This window comes from Aegilops tauschii, chromosome 7 (genome assembly GCF_002575655.3).
Source record: "Aegilops tauschii subsp. strangulata cultivar AL8/78 chromosome 7, Aet v6.0, whole genome shotgun sequence".
Taxonomy (NCBI): domain Eukaryota; kingdom Viridiplantae; phylum Streptophyta; class Magnoliopsida; order Poales; family Poaceae; genus Aegilops; species Aegilops tauschii.
In genome coordinates, this window is record NC_053041.3 from 402,381,576 (window position 1) to 402,397,013 (window position 15,438).

At 42.8% G+C, this 15,438-nt stretch overlaps 2 protein-coding genes across 2 annotated transcripts; both read left to right on the forward strand.

Annotated features, from left to right (window-relative positions):
- The first annotated feature begins 1,353 nt into the window (after positions 1 to 1,353).
- Positions 1,354 to 2,264, forward strand: LOC109753225 (auxin-induced protein 15A). Its single transcript, XM_040396494.3, has one exon. It carries the CDS (start codon positions 1,462 to 1,464, stop codon positions 1,771 to 1,773), a length of 312 nt encoding a protein of 103 aa, XP_040252428.1. The 5' UTR covers positions 1,354 to 1,461; the 3' UTR covers positions 1,774 to 2,264.
- Positions 2,265 to 7,492: 5,228 nt separating this feature from the next.
- Positions 7,493 to 10,493, forward strand: LOC109753222 (probable adenylate kinase 7, mitochondrial). Its single transcript, XM_020312138.4, has 4 exons — positions 7,493 to 7,985; positions 9,152 to 9,292; positions 9,427 to 9,678; positions 10,029 to 10,493. Exons 1-4 carry the CDS (start codon positions 7,617 to 7,619, stop codon positions 10,179 to 10,181), a joined length of 915 nt encoding a protein of 304 aa, XP_020167727.1. The 5' UTR covers positions 7,493 to 7,616; the 3' UTR covers positions 10,182 to 10,493.
- Positions 10,494 to 15,438: the final 4,945 nt, after the last annotated feature.

A 15,438-nucleotide genomic window follows, 5' to 3' on the forward strand; every position in this document is an offset into this window, starting at 1 on the left:
TAGCAATAGTGGCGGTTTTTTTGTGAAACAAAGGAAACAAAAATTCACTGTAATCCGTGCAACTCTCGGACCCAAAAATACCTGTCCTCGCACCCAGTTCCCAAAGTTGAGAAGAACAGTCTGCCAGGAAAGTGTGCCGGATCATGTACCTCATCTCGCCGGCACCCCGCATGTTGCTGCAGCGCGATCTCGCCCGCGGCATGGCTCCCCGCGCCTCAGCCGGGATGAGGCGCCCAGCCAGCCTAGCTGCTCTCGACTCGATCACCGCCCCACGCGACGCGCGCTGCGCGATTCCTGGCCGCAGGAGCGGATGGCGCGCGTGGCCCCCGAAGGTGGGATGCCGTGGGCCGCCGACGATCAAATTCTTGACGCTGGGAGGCGTCCACTCGATCGCTCTCTCTATCCCCTCACCGGTTCTTAATCCCGCGGTTATCGGGGCGTAAGCTCTGCTTTTTTTTTTTGAGCGGTGCGTAAGCTCTGCTAAGCCGCCATTGCCGATGCCGATGCCAATGATTGAGCCGAAATCCGCGCGTGGTCAAGCACATGAGGATGGATCGATGCCCATGCGGCGGTGTCTCCATCCCCGGGCAATTGTACACGAGCTGAATTCGCGATGGATGCCACTCGTGGGGTCGCGTCCATTCGTATTGTCCAGTTGTCGCTGCGGCGGCGAGGCCTCCCGTGCAAGTTGGAGCAAGCGTCGAACTGCTGTGACGCCAACAAACGACAGACACCGGTTCTAAATCTTGAAACGGGCTATTCATGTCGAGATGGCGATGTTTTCTTCATCGGATAAGCTTTCAGCAAATTTCCCAAGAATGAAATGAGCTATTACATCAGAAAAGAAGAAGAATGAAATGGACTACATTGAAAGATCCTTACCAGTTTCTAACGAGCCACTGTTACGCGGGGTCCCCCCCCCCCCCCCCCCCCCCCACCCCACCCCCACAGTTAAATCAGGGAGGAGGCGATTAATTAGGGGAAAGAGATTAATTAGGGAAATTAAAACATGACAACTCAGCAGGTCCGTGATGCCCGTGAGCCAGGAGTCCGTGCTTGTAGCATTTTTGATAAACTCAACAGCTAAAAGCATCCAAATTTGGTCACCGGGGAACGATTTGAGTGCTCAACTTACTCGAGACACACTTGAGTGTCCATATTAGCGGCATATCTCATCTCAAGTGGACTCATCCTAACTGGAAAGCAACATGCCAGGGGACAGTCATGTGGCAATGTTCCTTGGGCAAGTTAATTCCATATCAGGAGTTTTAACAACTGACAGCACACAGAAAAAAATATAGTACTCCGCTACTATATATAGCAACAGCATTGTTGAGCTGCCGCAACCTGCAACACCAAGCAAGCTAGCAACTAGTACTGATGAACTCACTCACACTGACACTAGTTAGCTATCGATACTGAAGCAAATACTAGTAGCATTCGAGCTAGCTGATCGATGCCATGGGTGGGAAGCTGCTGCAGCTGATGTCGAGGCTCCACCTGGCCAAGGGCGGCGGCGGCGGCGGGAAGGGCGGCGGCGCGGTGCCGAGGGGCCACTTCGCGGTGTACGTCGGCGAGGCGAGGGCGCGGTTCGTGATCCCGACGGCGTACCTCAGGCACCCGTCGTTCGTTGCGCTGCTGGAGAGCGCCGAGGAGGAGTTTGGCTTCGACCACCACGGCGGCGGGATTATCATACCGTGCTCTGAGAGCGACTTCGTTGAGCTCGTCGGCAGCCTGAGCTCCTCGTCGCCGTCATCGTCGTGGCGGCACTGATCGGTGCTCGTTTCTTCACTGCAAGGAGATCTTGTTAATTCTTTTTTCAGTTCGTGGCATTTGGCAGTATGTACATAGCAGCTTTCTTTACCGTCGTGGCAAGTTTGCATGAGCCACTCCTCCAAATTCAGGCATTCTGAAGTACTACCTCCGTTCCGAATTACTTGTCGCATGTATGAATGTATCTAGATGTATTTTAGTTCTAGATACATCCATTTTAACGGCGAGTAATTTGGAACGGAGGGAGTAGCTGGTGAATGCTTTTTAATCGTGACGGTCCATGTTTTCGGTCCTATGGTCGATCTGACTCGGTGCGAATCTATAAAGGAACCCATGGATTTCAAATGATATTCGGGTTGAAAAAATAATCGTGGGGAACAAGTGAAATTCTGTATTAATATTTTTTTTGTGAGAGAACTGTAATTCTGTATGGCAGTATGAACTATAAAAGTGGAAATCACTATCCCAAACTGGAAGTTAAAATGTATTCCCTCCGTTCCTAAATATAAGCCTATTTACAAATTCTAATATGGACTATATACGAAGCAAAATGAAAGAATCTATACTCTAAAATACATCTATATTCATCTGTATGTGGTCCTTATTCAAATATCTTAAAAGACTTATATTTAGGAATGAAGGGAATACGTAGGATTTTAATCAGCTTTCAGCATTTGCAAAATAAATTGTTCACTTTATCGGGCCAGATGTAAGCCTGTAACTATCGGCCCGGCCAGGAACAACAGTGTCTACCCTGCCTGTGCAACCTGCGGATTCAACCCTAGGAGCTGTATGTCGCATTTTGCGACAAATAGTTGGCGATTCGCACAGGAACGCCCCCAAAGTGCACCAGCACGACAGCGAACACCAGAACAATTGAAATTACCAAAAAAATATGCGCCCTCCCGTTGTTAGGTGCGCGTGTCTACAAACTGGAAATAATGAACTTTGGTGACCAATAAACACCACGGGGTTGTAAGAACTACCAGGAGCGATATATTTCAAGTTTTACAAATTTGAAGTTTTTCTTAAGATGAATGTTTTTGAAACACAAAAACTTTTCAACATTGTGAATTTTTCTAAAACACTTGAACCTTTTAAAAAATTTCAAACTTTTTTGGAAAACCACGTACATTTTTGGAATCCCTGAGAAACTTTGAAAACATGAACATTTTTTGAAATTCTAAACAAAATTTGCAAATGCCAGTATTTTTTGCAATTTTCGACATTTCCTGAAAAAATGTGAACTTTTTTTAATATGTGATTTTGTTTTGAAAATCTGCACAAAATTTTGAAACATGAACATCTTTTTAAAATCCCCGGGACATTTATTGAATCTGTACTCAATTTTGTAAAATGAAACCATTTTTCGATATTCTGAATCAAATTCGAAAACACAGACTTTATTTAAACTCTAAATAATTAATATTCAATTTGTTTAGAACAGGAATATTTTTATGAAATCACTTACATTTTTTTGAAAAAACTTAAAGAAAGAAAAGAAAAAGTAAAACCGAAAAGACGCAAAACAAAACAAAAAGAAAACGGTCCTTACCTTCTAGAAGGTTTTGAAAATCAGGTTGGATCGTTGTCGTAAAGTCGTCCGACCCATCTCTCGTGCTTGGGGCAACGGGGGTTCGCTTCGAGTGCCCAACAGTTTATCGAAGTGCGACATATAGGGAATTTCGTCGCCAAGGAACACCCTATTTAAGGGTATATCCTCCTATTCGACACATTATGCATCAGAAGGATGACCAAGCGAGCAACAGGGTGGGTCCACCTATTAGCTAGCTTTAGTGTAGGGTTTTCTGTATGGTTGCCTCCGATTTTAAGAACGTTTTGGAAAGTTCCTTAGCCTTGTGCATCCTGATTTTCTTTTTATTGATTTTCTTGTTTCTTTTGGTTTTTTATTTATCTTTTCCCCTTCTTTACCTTTCATTATATTTGTTTATTTTTCCCATAAATTCACAACTTTAATAAAATCAAAATCTTCCAAAAGGTGGAATTTCAAAAACTGTTCAGTTTTTCCTCTAAATAATCATAATTCCTAATTTGTGTTCACTTTTTCAAAATTTGTTCAAAAATTGCTCCAACTTCAAAGAAAATTGTCATGTTTTACAAGAAATGTTTGAAATTTCAAAAGGTGCTACTTCAAAAAAATCAAAATCTTCAAGATTTGTTTTAAAGTTTTAGAAAGTGTTGAATTTTGGAAAAAATCTCATGTTTTGAAAATTTGTTCGTGTTTTCCTTAATAAAGTTCATAAATTTCAAAAAAAAAAAATCAGAAATTCACATTTTTTTTTGTGTTTTCCAATCTTTCAATATATATTCAAATTATCAAAAAAAAATATTTAAAAAAGAATCAAACAATTCAAAAGCGTAACTTTGCTACTATACATTCCTTGCAATGCGTCCCTTGCAGTACCTACAACCGCTAGTTTTTTTTTAGGGGTTGTACAGTCGCTAGTGGGTAGGCGCTTTTTTTGGAATTCAAGAGCTTTATTGATTTAATCAGCGGGATTACATTCCTTCATTACACAAGCCGTAAGGAAGGATGTGACATAATTAATCCAAATACATCTTCTCCTAGAGGAACTACATTGCTTAGCGCAAAGATGTGCTAATTCATTTGCTTCTCTATGTATAAACACCAACCGAAGTTCCTCAAAATTCCCGCAAAACTCTTGTATCTCGTTCACAATGATCGCTATCTCCGATCGATCTACCCCAGGAGAACTGCACTGTTTTATAACTTGTTGAGCATTAGACTCAATAATGACCTTCCGATACCCCAAGTCTGCAGCCAATTGTATGCCATCTCTGATAGCATATGCCTCAAGTGATCTTGCATTAAGACCCATTTCATACCATATGGATTGTGCTCTGAGCAGGTTACCTTCATGATTTGGCAGACCTGCGCCAGTCCCTCCTTCATGAACGCAACAAGCGGCATATAGTACGTCCCTGTTTGAGGTTCCCGATCGGTGCGCAACGCACAAGGGGTGAAAGTTGGACCGGCTCGTTTACACCGCCTTCCTCTCCTTTAAGCAGGGTATATATATATATATATCTATATATATATATATATATATATATATATATACAAGGGCTTGGTTTTTGATTTTTTTGTCTAGTTACCGTTTTAGTTAGTTTTTCTAACGGTCTTGTATTGGGTTTCTTTATTCTGGCTTTCTTTTGCATATGGTTCTTTTTTAAAACATTTTTTAAAATTTGAATACATAAACATTTTTGTAACAAGAGCATTTATTGAAATAGAAAAAAATAGAATAAGAGAACCTTTTCCAACTTCTTGAACTTTTTGTATTCACGAACATTTTTATATCCATGATTATTTTTTTATGTACGAACACTTTTAAAAATTAGCCGAGTCTCATAGTTAACAGTTGCATTGGAACAATATAGACTTCACTTCACTTAGGTTAATTTATTTTACAACAGAACCATGCCTCAGTCAACGCAATCCTCCTTTGAAATACTTTGGTATTTCTCCTAGATAGATCATAATACAAAAAAATATATAAGAGCACACGGAGTCATCTCATTATCTTGCCGTCAATAAAACTATGGTGGACCATGAGAATATTTTTGAAAATCCATGATTAGAACACATGAACTTTTCTCAAAATACGAGAAACGCTTAATCATACATAAAATTTCTAAATTCGTTAAAAAAATTATATTCATAAATATTTTTAAAAATCATGAATGATTTTCAAAAATTTAAAAATTTAAATTCATCAATGTTATTAAAATTCACAACGAAAATTTTATTTTTAGTATATTTTTTGTCTCGCATTTACATATTTTAACCTATAAAAGAATCTATCAGATTATTGTTTTTGCTAAACCTGCCAAAAACCAAAAGAAAAAGAAAAATAAATAAAATTGGGATGTGTAGCGCTCGAACTGGATCGCCTACCCATGAGCTCTGCCTATGAATTTCAAGGTGAGGGTTGTCTAGGGGAAATATCTAGTGATCCCAGCCATCTTGTGCTACCTGTGCACCAAGTTAATAAAATCAAATTTATGAATGTCAAAAAAATTCTGAACAAAAAAGTATGGTGTACTAGCAACAAGAATCTGTCATACTACAAAATGTGAGATCCAAATTGAAAACACAGTAGTAGAAACAAAAAAGACAAATTCACCGTTGATATAGAAAATGGGCTGAATTTAAGGCCTAGGTTGCATTAGGTACTATTCACAGTATGATTTGTCTTTTTTGTTTCTAACTATGTACCTTAAATTTGAATCTAAAATTTTATACTGTGATAGATATGTGCCATACTTACACCTTCGCAAAATTTCATATTTTTTTTATGTTTATAAAGTGAGATACGGAAATCGGTGCATCGGTAGCATCAGATTCACCGTTGCACCAGATATGTTCCCGTGTTGTCTAAACCATGAATGACGATGGCAGATCATTGTGGGTAGTTGCAGTGGTCTTCAACCACAAACTAGGTTTGAAAATTTTAATAAAGAAGCAAAAATTATAGCACATGAGTTAGCTTTTTTTAAGATAACCAACAAGATGCCTGTGCATTGGACGTAACATCAAGATGCATTTTTTTTACAAAACACCTGTTGTGATTGACACATGCGGAAGTAATCCCATATGTAAAAACTAATGATATCTCGAGAAAGAGGAGAGATAAGGTGAGGAGGAGTGGGGCGTGGTGATGATTGATGGACGGACTGAGCGGAGGCATGGGGATGGACGACGCCGACAGTGGCCATCATGCTAGATTGTTCCACATACTTTCTTTTTTAATTGCTCAACAATGAGGTTGTGGGAGATAAGGATGAACGAGGGAAGGCCTTATCTGCAAATGTGGAGAGAGGTGCGGGTATCTTTTTACAAAATTACCATAGTTTGCTTTCTATCCATCAGATATAGATTGAACGGTCTATATTGCAAGATGACAGACACATCATGAACCGACTCAGTTTTTTATAAGGGTAGAGAAAAAAACTACGTAAGTTAGCCAGGTTGGCTAAATTTTCTACATGCAGTAGCTAGTTTGAAGAGGCATCAACGAGCCGACCATCGTTTGACCATTTTTATGTAACAATTAGCATTGCAAAAAAAAATGTAACAACTATCACAAGCTAATAAAGAGAGGTGATTATGATGACAAGAAATAAGGCAACACTAAATTGTTGATCATGACCAACTAAATTTTCATGTCCCAGGCTGTATTTCGGAATTAGTTTTAGCTTACTGTAGTTCTATTACTGCAAATAAGTTCTCAACTCTCAGTTCTCCTGGAGAAAAAAAACTAAATTCCCATTTTCTATAAAAAAAACTGTCTTGCTATGTCCCGGTAGATACTATATCGGTTAGATTTTACATTAAGATTCATGAAAAAATTCTATTCAAGCTTTTTTTTCTCTCTTGCATATTATGTCACCTGACTGAGATTTCAGTCGACTAAGACCTAGCTACACCCATTAAAAAAGATCAGCTAAATTTTAGGGGACCAACTAAATTTTCATGGTTGATCGTCAACACGAACGAAATGTATGTATCCATAAATGGTTTGTAGGAGTATGAATTCCACATGATTATCGAAGTAACCGTTCGATGGCCACGCAAATCGAAGAGAAATCCCGCTTGTGACTGTGAGCGTTGTCCCTTTCGCAGCTCCATAGGCCACCAGCCAGCATAAAGAAAAGAGAAGCGGCTCCGTGCAATCTCCATCTCAACGAAGAAAAGGAGCGGCCGAATCTCCAGCCCCACGATCTCCCCACGCGCACCCACCAACGACCCCCGTCCCCAAAAACCCTACGCCGCGCAAACCCTAGCCGCCGCCTCAGCAATGGCCGGCCTCCTGCGGCTCGCCGGCGCCGCCAGATCCTTCTCCCGCGCGCTGGCCCCGGCCGCGCCGCACCACCGCAGGCTCGCGGCATCGGCGGCCGCCCTGGCGGAGGACGATGCGTGCTGGACCGAGTGGGAGGAGGAGGAGGAGGAGGCGCGGCGGCAGCGCGCCCGCGCATCGGCGCCCGCCGAGGAGTCTTGCCCGGCGGACGGCGGTCCCAGGGGCGTGCAGTGGGTGGTGATGGGCCGCCCCGGCCCGCAGAAGCACGCCCACGCCGCGCGCCTCGCCGAGGTCCTCGCCGTGCCGTACATCTCCATGGGCACGCTCGTCAGGCAGGAGCTCAGCCCCACATCCTCGCTCTACAAGAAGGTTCGGCCTCGTGCTCGCTCTGACTGAATTCTCCGGTTCTCATACGGGGGTATTCGAATGCCTTTACTGCATTTGGTTGTAATCTGAGCTACCAACCGTTTCCCCATCGAGCAATTTTGCGGCCACGGGCCCTCCCCGCGATACTAACCATGATCATTTGAGTCGGATCGGCGCCAGAAATTCTGTAGATTTTTCTAGCTTTGACTAATTTTTGGAGAGATATCTCAAGGTGCTTCGTTAATTTGGAACATCACCACGAATCCTTTGCCTAATTGATGAAAAGCCACTCCATTTCCCCCCAGACAAAATTTTCGCTTCGTGCCCAATTTCTTGGGCGCTTCTCGAAATTTCTCGTGACTTATGGACGGACTCGTGTGATCTTTTGCCCCAAGTTTTCCAAGCCACAACTTTTCGCTGGATTAGCAAAGTTCTCCAACTTTTCCCCATATTTCCCACGAGTTGTTACACAAATCAAAAGAAATTTTCTTGGCCACAATTTCCTAGTCCTTATTTAAAGGCTACCATTCAAACAATATCACATGAGTATTTCCGTCCATATTTTTTATGCTTCATTAATATACTGGACTGTATGATGCTGGGAGAGGAGTGTGGCGGCTATGTCTTTCTCCGCGTCCTGCACACTGGCGGCCATGTTCACATGGTGCTGTGGGGGCAATTCGGGAATTCCACATGCGAGGGGTTTCATAAGCAAGTTTGGAACATTCAATTCTGGCATCTTGTGGAGGGCGGCTGTCTGCATATACATGCTTCCAACTTTGCCCTGCATTTGTCCGGCCCTCTTGTTCTACTTTTCTTGAACAGCTGGAGAGTAGTTGGTAGGGTTTCTTAATCGCACACAATGAGAACCATTTCACGAAGGAGCCGGCTACGGCACGATGGCATGGAACGCACCGGCCGCTCTTCCTTCCACGAGAACCTGGCCCCTATCATGGACACGGGAGCGCACGATCGTGCCAGGGAATCACACGGCCATGAGCGTGTCGCGCTGCAAGGCCGCTAATGGAATATCCGCTCATTATTTTTCTGTTTCATAAGTGGACACTATTATATAACTATTGTACTAGTATGTTGAAAATTACAGCAGTTGGTTGTGGTTTTGTGGGTATTCGGTTGTGCTAAATGGTTTTTGCATTGCATATTGACAGATTGCTAATTCGGTGAATGAAGGGAAGCTTGTGCCAGAGGATATCATATTTGGGTTGCTGACTAAGCGTCTCGAGGAGGGATACTACAAGGGTGAAAATGGATTTATCCTTGACGGAATCCCACGTACCCGTATGCAAGCTGTAGGTCCCCAGTTACCTTATATGCTTGGACAAAAGAGCACTTACTGTTTTCATGTGTTTAACTAGTTAGCCTAGACAATATAGTGCATTGATGTTTAGATGCTTCCAGTGTTCTGACTGTTCTCATATTTTAGGAGATTCTTGATGAGATCGTTGACATCGACTTGGTTCTGAACTTCAAATGTGCTGATAACTGTTTCATGAAGAAGCGATCTGGAGGCGACATATGTTCCCACTGTGGGCAGCATTTTGGTGTCAGCAGTCCGGTGTCTAGGGAGCGTAATCTCTCCCTTGGAAGCTCTACATGGCCTGCTCAGGCACAACATGCTTCTGTTATAGGCCTGGAAAACCCAAGGATGGAGAAGATGCGTGCTTATGCTGAGCAGGTATTTTCATCTTGGCCAATTTTTTTCAATATGTATGGTTGGTTATGATAGATCTCAGCTTTGCTTCGCACTTAGGGGACCACACGAATTTCAGTTTTATCTAACAAAAACCAGTATTTTTTATGCTATCTGAAACACAAGAAACATATAGAGGGTTATATGCTACTCCCTCCGTCCGGAATACTTGTCCTAAAAATGGTTGAATCTAGACTTATTTTAGTTATAGATACATCCATTTTATCCAGTTTTAGGACAAGTATTTTCGGACGGAGGGAGTATTACAACTGAACCTGATAGTGGGAACACATGGTTAACTACAGCAATATGATTATATGAAACATTCAATGCAGACCAAGCAGCTGGAAGATTACTACAAGAAGCACAGGAAACTTATGGAGTTGAAGACATCCGCTCGCCCTGGTGAAACCTGGCAGGGGCTCGTAGCTGCCCTTCACCTCCAGCATCTAGACCCATCCCCAACACCACACAAACTCACCGTGTAATTATCATCCACTGAGTCTAAGGATCTACATTGTGATCCTCACCTGCGACGTACGTAGTATGTTTCTATGTTTTGTGAGTTCTGGCTGAGGAGTCAGTCGGCTGTGGTGCTTTGGTCTTTATTGGTTATAGGTATAATGTAAGGCTCTGGTCTTTATTGTTATAGATAAAATGTAAGCGATTTTGTAGACCCGCTTGCTTCTATGTTTGTAACGGAGAGCTTTGAACTTGCAAGTGCAAGTGTGCGGTGTGCCAAGCTCCGCTGTGCTGTTGTTTTGAGTACCAGTTTTGATCAATATATAAGTTACCGTGAATGTTGTGCAACTGACATCTCCTGCTATGGGCTTCTAACTTGTATAAGTGGCAAACCTGATAGGTTTTTATCTTATTATGGAGCTCCACTGCTCACATGCATTTTTGATTTATACCCTGTGTTCTGTTTCCATAGCCCCATGTCCTTCAAACTACAGGTTTGTTGCACAAACTATGACTTTATCCTGGGTCAATTCCTTGTTTATAGATCTTAAAATTCATGTGCTGTATCAGTGGTCGAAACCGTGTGGGCCTAGTTGTACATATTATAGGGCCTCTCCTTTTTGTGCGAAGGAATAGGACTTTAATTAATTAGGAGAAAGAATTACATCCACATTCTCAAAAGTTCAGTTCACAAGATATCTGAAGAAATTTGAGGGTTGAAACCAACACAAAAACAATTAAATCTTATGCTGTTTGATTAGACTGAAGTACATTTAAAAATAGGGTCAACTATCATAAAAATTATTCATACGCAGGCAACCGTCTTTAAAATGGTAATAGCCTGGGAAGAATCCTTCTTGATTATTGTCAAGCTTCCAGGCAGTTTGACATGCACTGATGTGGAAACAAAGGTGAGGTGTGCACTATATCTCTATTGTAAAAGAAACTCCTCCCAAGATGAGGGCCTTCACACCTCCCGCCGGCGCCGATCTGCCTTATCTTCAATGGCCTTAGGGCAATGGAGGCGCAGTGGACCTCCGCCCTCGCCGGTGGGAGGGCTCCTGCTCTGGTTTTAGGTCTTTTTTAGGGTTGATTAGGGTTTTTGTCCTACTCAGGGTGGCGAGATGGTGGTGGCTTCCTGTACTTGAAATAAGGTCCTCCCCGCTTAGTCCCCGTTCCGATGGCATGTAAAGCGTCATCGGAAGGTGTGTGGAGGTGTGTCTTTGGCGGATCTCGTGGGATTCAGTCGGTGTTGGTCTTCGACGGATCTCCATGGATCCAGTCTTGGTGCATCTACGTTTGTGTGTCTACAGATTGGACTCTTTTGATCTACGCTTCTCTTCATCGGCGGCGGTTGCTATTCTGCTGGTCCTGTGAGGCCTTAGCACGATGACTTCCCAACTGTCTATTACAACGAGTTTTGGCCGGCTTCGGTGAAGGAGGGGCGATGACGGGGGCGCGCCTTCGATTCGCTCCAGTGCTTGTAGTCATCGCTAGTGGTCAATTGACCTAGATATAATTTTTATTATTTTTAGTGCTTTTTGTACCGCCATGACAATTGATGAATAGATTGAAAGTTTTCTCGCAAGAAAAAAGGGGAGTTGGTACCTTCTCTACACCTCTCTCTTCCCTACATTTTGTCCTTTCCATGCGACCTCTTTTATTTTTGGAATAATCCAAATCAAAGTTGTACTTTCTTTTCTTGTCCTATTGAAAACCATGTCCTGCATTAACTCAATCAAATATGATTAAAATCATGTCTTGGATTAACTCAATGAAATCAAATCAAATATTATGAAAACCGCAACTAAATAAAAACTTTGCTTGCCTTCCCTCACTCATATCCAAATCAAATCAAATGTTATCAAAACCTCAACTAAATCAAAACTTTCCTTGCCTCCCCTGCACATACTCAACTCAAATCAAATCTTACCAAAATCTAGAATATAGTGGGTGTAAGATATATATTGGACACTATTATTGTTAAACAATTACAATATGTATGCCCCCCCTCGTTGTAACGCACGGGCAATTCGCTAGTTGAATATTATGAGTGAGTTGATTATAGACATTCAAAGTGCATCTAGTGCCACCCCTAGTTGGTTTGGAGTACTGAGGACAAACATGGTTGAAGGACTAATGTGTTTGTGAGAATTGCAGGATAATACACGTAGTAGTCCCTCTTTGATTCAGTTTACCTACCAGAGATGACCCCTAAAAATGTATGAAGGCATTGAAGACAATGGTGGTTCGTGAAGACATTTAGGTTGAAGATAATGACGATGAAGACATTCACTTGAAGACTATGGAGTGCGAAGACATAGTTTCTTTCGTAGTTTCCTTTTCTACTTTCTTCAGTCATAGGAACCACCGTACTGTTAAGTGGAGTCCAAGTGAACAAAGTCAGATGACTGAAGTGATGCTCAACCAAAATCCTATGTCTTCGAGCGAAGACAACGAGAGCAAGTCTTATCCAGAGTTGGATGAGTCAGCTTTGCTTATAGCCCAAGACAAGCTGCCGCATGTGTTTGAAATCTGACCGTTGGACACGTGTTGGTTCCTTAGTGACCCAGGGTCATTTCGGACATATCATGTCGGGTTGCCTCCTGGCTATAAATAGCCCACCCCCTACACCATAAATTGGTGGCTGCTCAGAGTTAATGCACGACTTTTGTCGTTTAAGAGCGACCCACCTCCGAAGCCTTTGAGAGAGATCCTTGAGAGGACAAAGCCCAAAACACCTAGAGCCAAAGAGTGTTAGGCATCAGTGAAGTCTTTCTGTCCGGATGACCTGAAGACTTGTTACACTTGAGGACTATGCATCCTCCAGCCGGTTAGGCGTCATGTTCTGAGGATCCAAGAGTCATTGTGGATCGCCAGTGAACGGAGTCTGTGAAGGTTTGAAGTGTACCTTGAAGACTTACCAGAGTGATTGGGCGAGGACTGGGTGTCCTTAGCTCAAGGGGAATAAGGTGAAGACATAGTCTTCTGAGTTCAATCTCAGCCTCCCTAACCAGATGTACAGTTGTCACAGCAACTGGAACTGATCTACCAAATCCTTGTCTTCACCAAGCTACTAGTTCTATCCCCTACCTTCTTTACATTTCAGTTTGTCTTCGTGAAGTCACTGCTTGCTTGTCTGATCTGTTTGACTTCACTGTGCGAAGACTATTACCTGTTTGGCTTCATACTGTCTTCCATTCTGATTCACACTACCTAGCTACTATTAGTCTTTGTGCTTTCTCTATATTGCTTACTTGACTATGGCATGTCTAGTGTAGTTCATCTTCCGCTGCATATCATATAGGTTCAATTACTTGTTTGTCTTCAAAGACCTCATGTTTTGAAAACTTTCATAAAAATCGCCTATTCACCCCCTCTAGTCGATAACTAGCACTTTCAATTGGTATCGGTTCTCCACTGTTCTGTATGATTCGGTTTAACCACCTGGAGTTTTAGCTATGTCGACTACATGGATAATCAAGGTCTCCGCTGCGTGCCCAGTCTTTGATGGCACTGATTACCCCTACTGGAAGAATAAGATGCGTATGCATCTTGAAGCAATTGACATCGACCTCTGGTATGTCGTCAAGACAGGCGTTCCCAAGGTCGGTGAAGGTGTCACCGCTGCTGATGTCAAGAGGTTCACGCAACTGGACTCGACTGCCAAGAACATCATCTGTGCTCATCTGACCAAAGGACAGTATGGCCGTGTGAGTGCTCTGGAAACTGCGAAGCTAGTCTGCGACTGGCTGTCAAAGGTCAACAAAGGTGTCTCAACTCAGAGAGACTCAAGGATTGAGGTTCTTCGCAATCTCTTCAACTGCTTCAAGAGAAACGACAATGAGAATGTCCAGCTCACGTTTGATCCCTCACAGATATCACCAATGAGCTTCGCGCACTTGGCGCCACTGAGATCACCAAGCATGAAATTGTGAAGAAGCTACTGAGATCACTTGACAACTCATTTGATGATGATTGAACAACGCCCTGACTTCAAAGATCTTGATCCGTCTGACATACTTGAGAGGCTCAACACACATGAGTTCCAGCTATCTGAGAAGAGAGATATCTACGGCCCCAACTATGGCCGATCCCTTGCCTTGAAGGCAAAAGCTGTTTCCTCATCTGAAGAAGAATCTGACTGCAGTTCTGGTGATCCTGAAGACATTGGCAAAGAGCCAGTAATGCTTCTGAGGAAGTTCCAAAAGTTCTCCAAGAAGAATCGCTTCGGAAAGTCTTCAAGATCCAGCTCAAGAAATGACGAGGCTTCCTCTCGTGACTACAAGAAGATAACATGCCACAAATGCAAGAAGCCAGGGAACTATATATCTGAGTGTCCTCAATGGGACAAGGAATCTAAGTAGAATAAGAAGAGCAAGGAATATGATTTTGACGACAAGAAGAAGAAGAAATCTTCAAAGTCTTCATCTCACAAAAGGCTCGTGCATTCATTGGTAAGGATATGGATTCAGAGGAGGAGTCTGCTTCTGAGGAAGCGGAGGTGGAGTCTGATTTAGGCGTGGCAAGCCTGGCTCTAGCTTTGGCATTCGTCGCCAAGTCCACTTTCAACATTGAAGACAATGGTCACGTCGCCGACACTGAAGCCGATGATGAGGATGACTCTGCTCCGACCTACTGCTTCATGGCACGAGGTGCCAAGGTAAACTCACATGATGCTTACTTTCAAACCTCCAGTGAAGATGACTCTGAGTGTGAATCCAAACCTAGCTATAAAACACTTGCTAAAATTGCAACTGAACAACAAACTGCTATGGAACACATTCAAAAATTGCAACTGACCTGTTGGACGAGGAAATGAATCAAACTCAGTCCTTAATCGAAGACATAAAAAATCTTCGTGTTAAGTACGAGGAACTTGAAAGTCGTCATGAAACCCTCTCAGCCACTCATGAGAAGCTTTCCTATGATTATCTTCAAAGGAAGCAAGATCTCGAGGAACTGAGAGCGTCTCATGAAGATCTTCAAAAGGAGAACGATTCACTATTCGCTCAACAGATCAGTTCCGCCCAGGAAGATTTTGTGCCACCATGTTTAAAATGTCTTGAGCGTGATAATGTTGTCTCTATTGCTGAATGTTCTACTGCCTCTGATATTGCAATCTCTTCAACTGCTGATGTGGTAACTAACCCCTCCACTGAGGATACCACTACTATTGTTGATGAGAATGCTAGGTTGAAGACATTGCTTGAAACAGGCATGTACAAAAGCCTCAAAGGGCATCAAACACTATGTGATGTCCTCAAGAAACAGATTCTGAAC

Bases quoted from the DNA above. Each gene is read 5' to 3' on its own strand.
- LOC109753225 (XM_040396494.3), top strand. From the start codon at position 1,462: ATGGGTGGGAAGCTGCTGCAGCTGATGTCGAGGCTCCACCTGGCCAAG.
- LOC109753222 (XM_020312138.4), top strand. From the start codon at position 7,617: ATGGCCGGCCTCCTGCGGCTCGCCGGCGCCGCCAGATCCTTCTCCCGC. The intron at 7,986-9,151 runs GTTCGGCCTCGT...GCATATTGACAG, and splicing joins CATCCTCGCTCTACAAGAAG to ATTGCTAATTCGGTGAATGA. The intron at 9,679-10,028 runs GTATTTTCATCT...CATTCAATGCAG, and splicing joins TGCGTGCTTATGCTGAGCAG to ACCAAGCAGCTGGAAGATTA.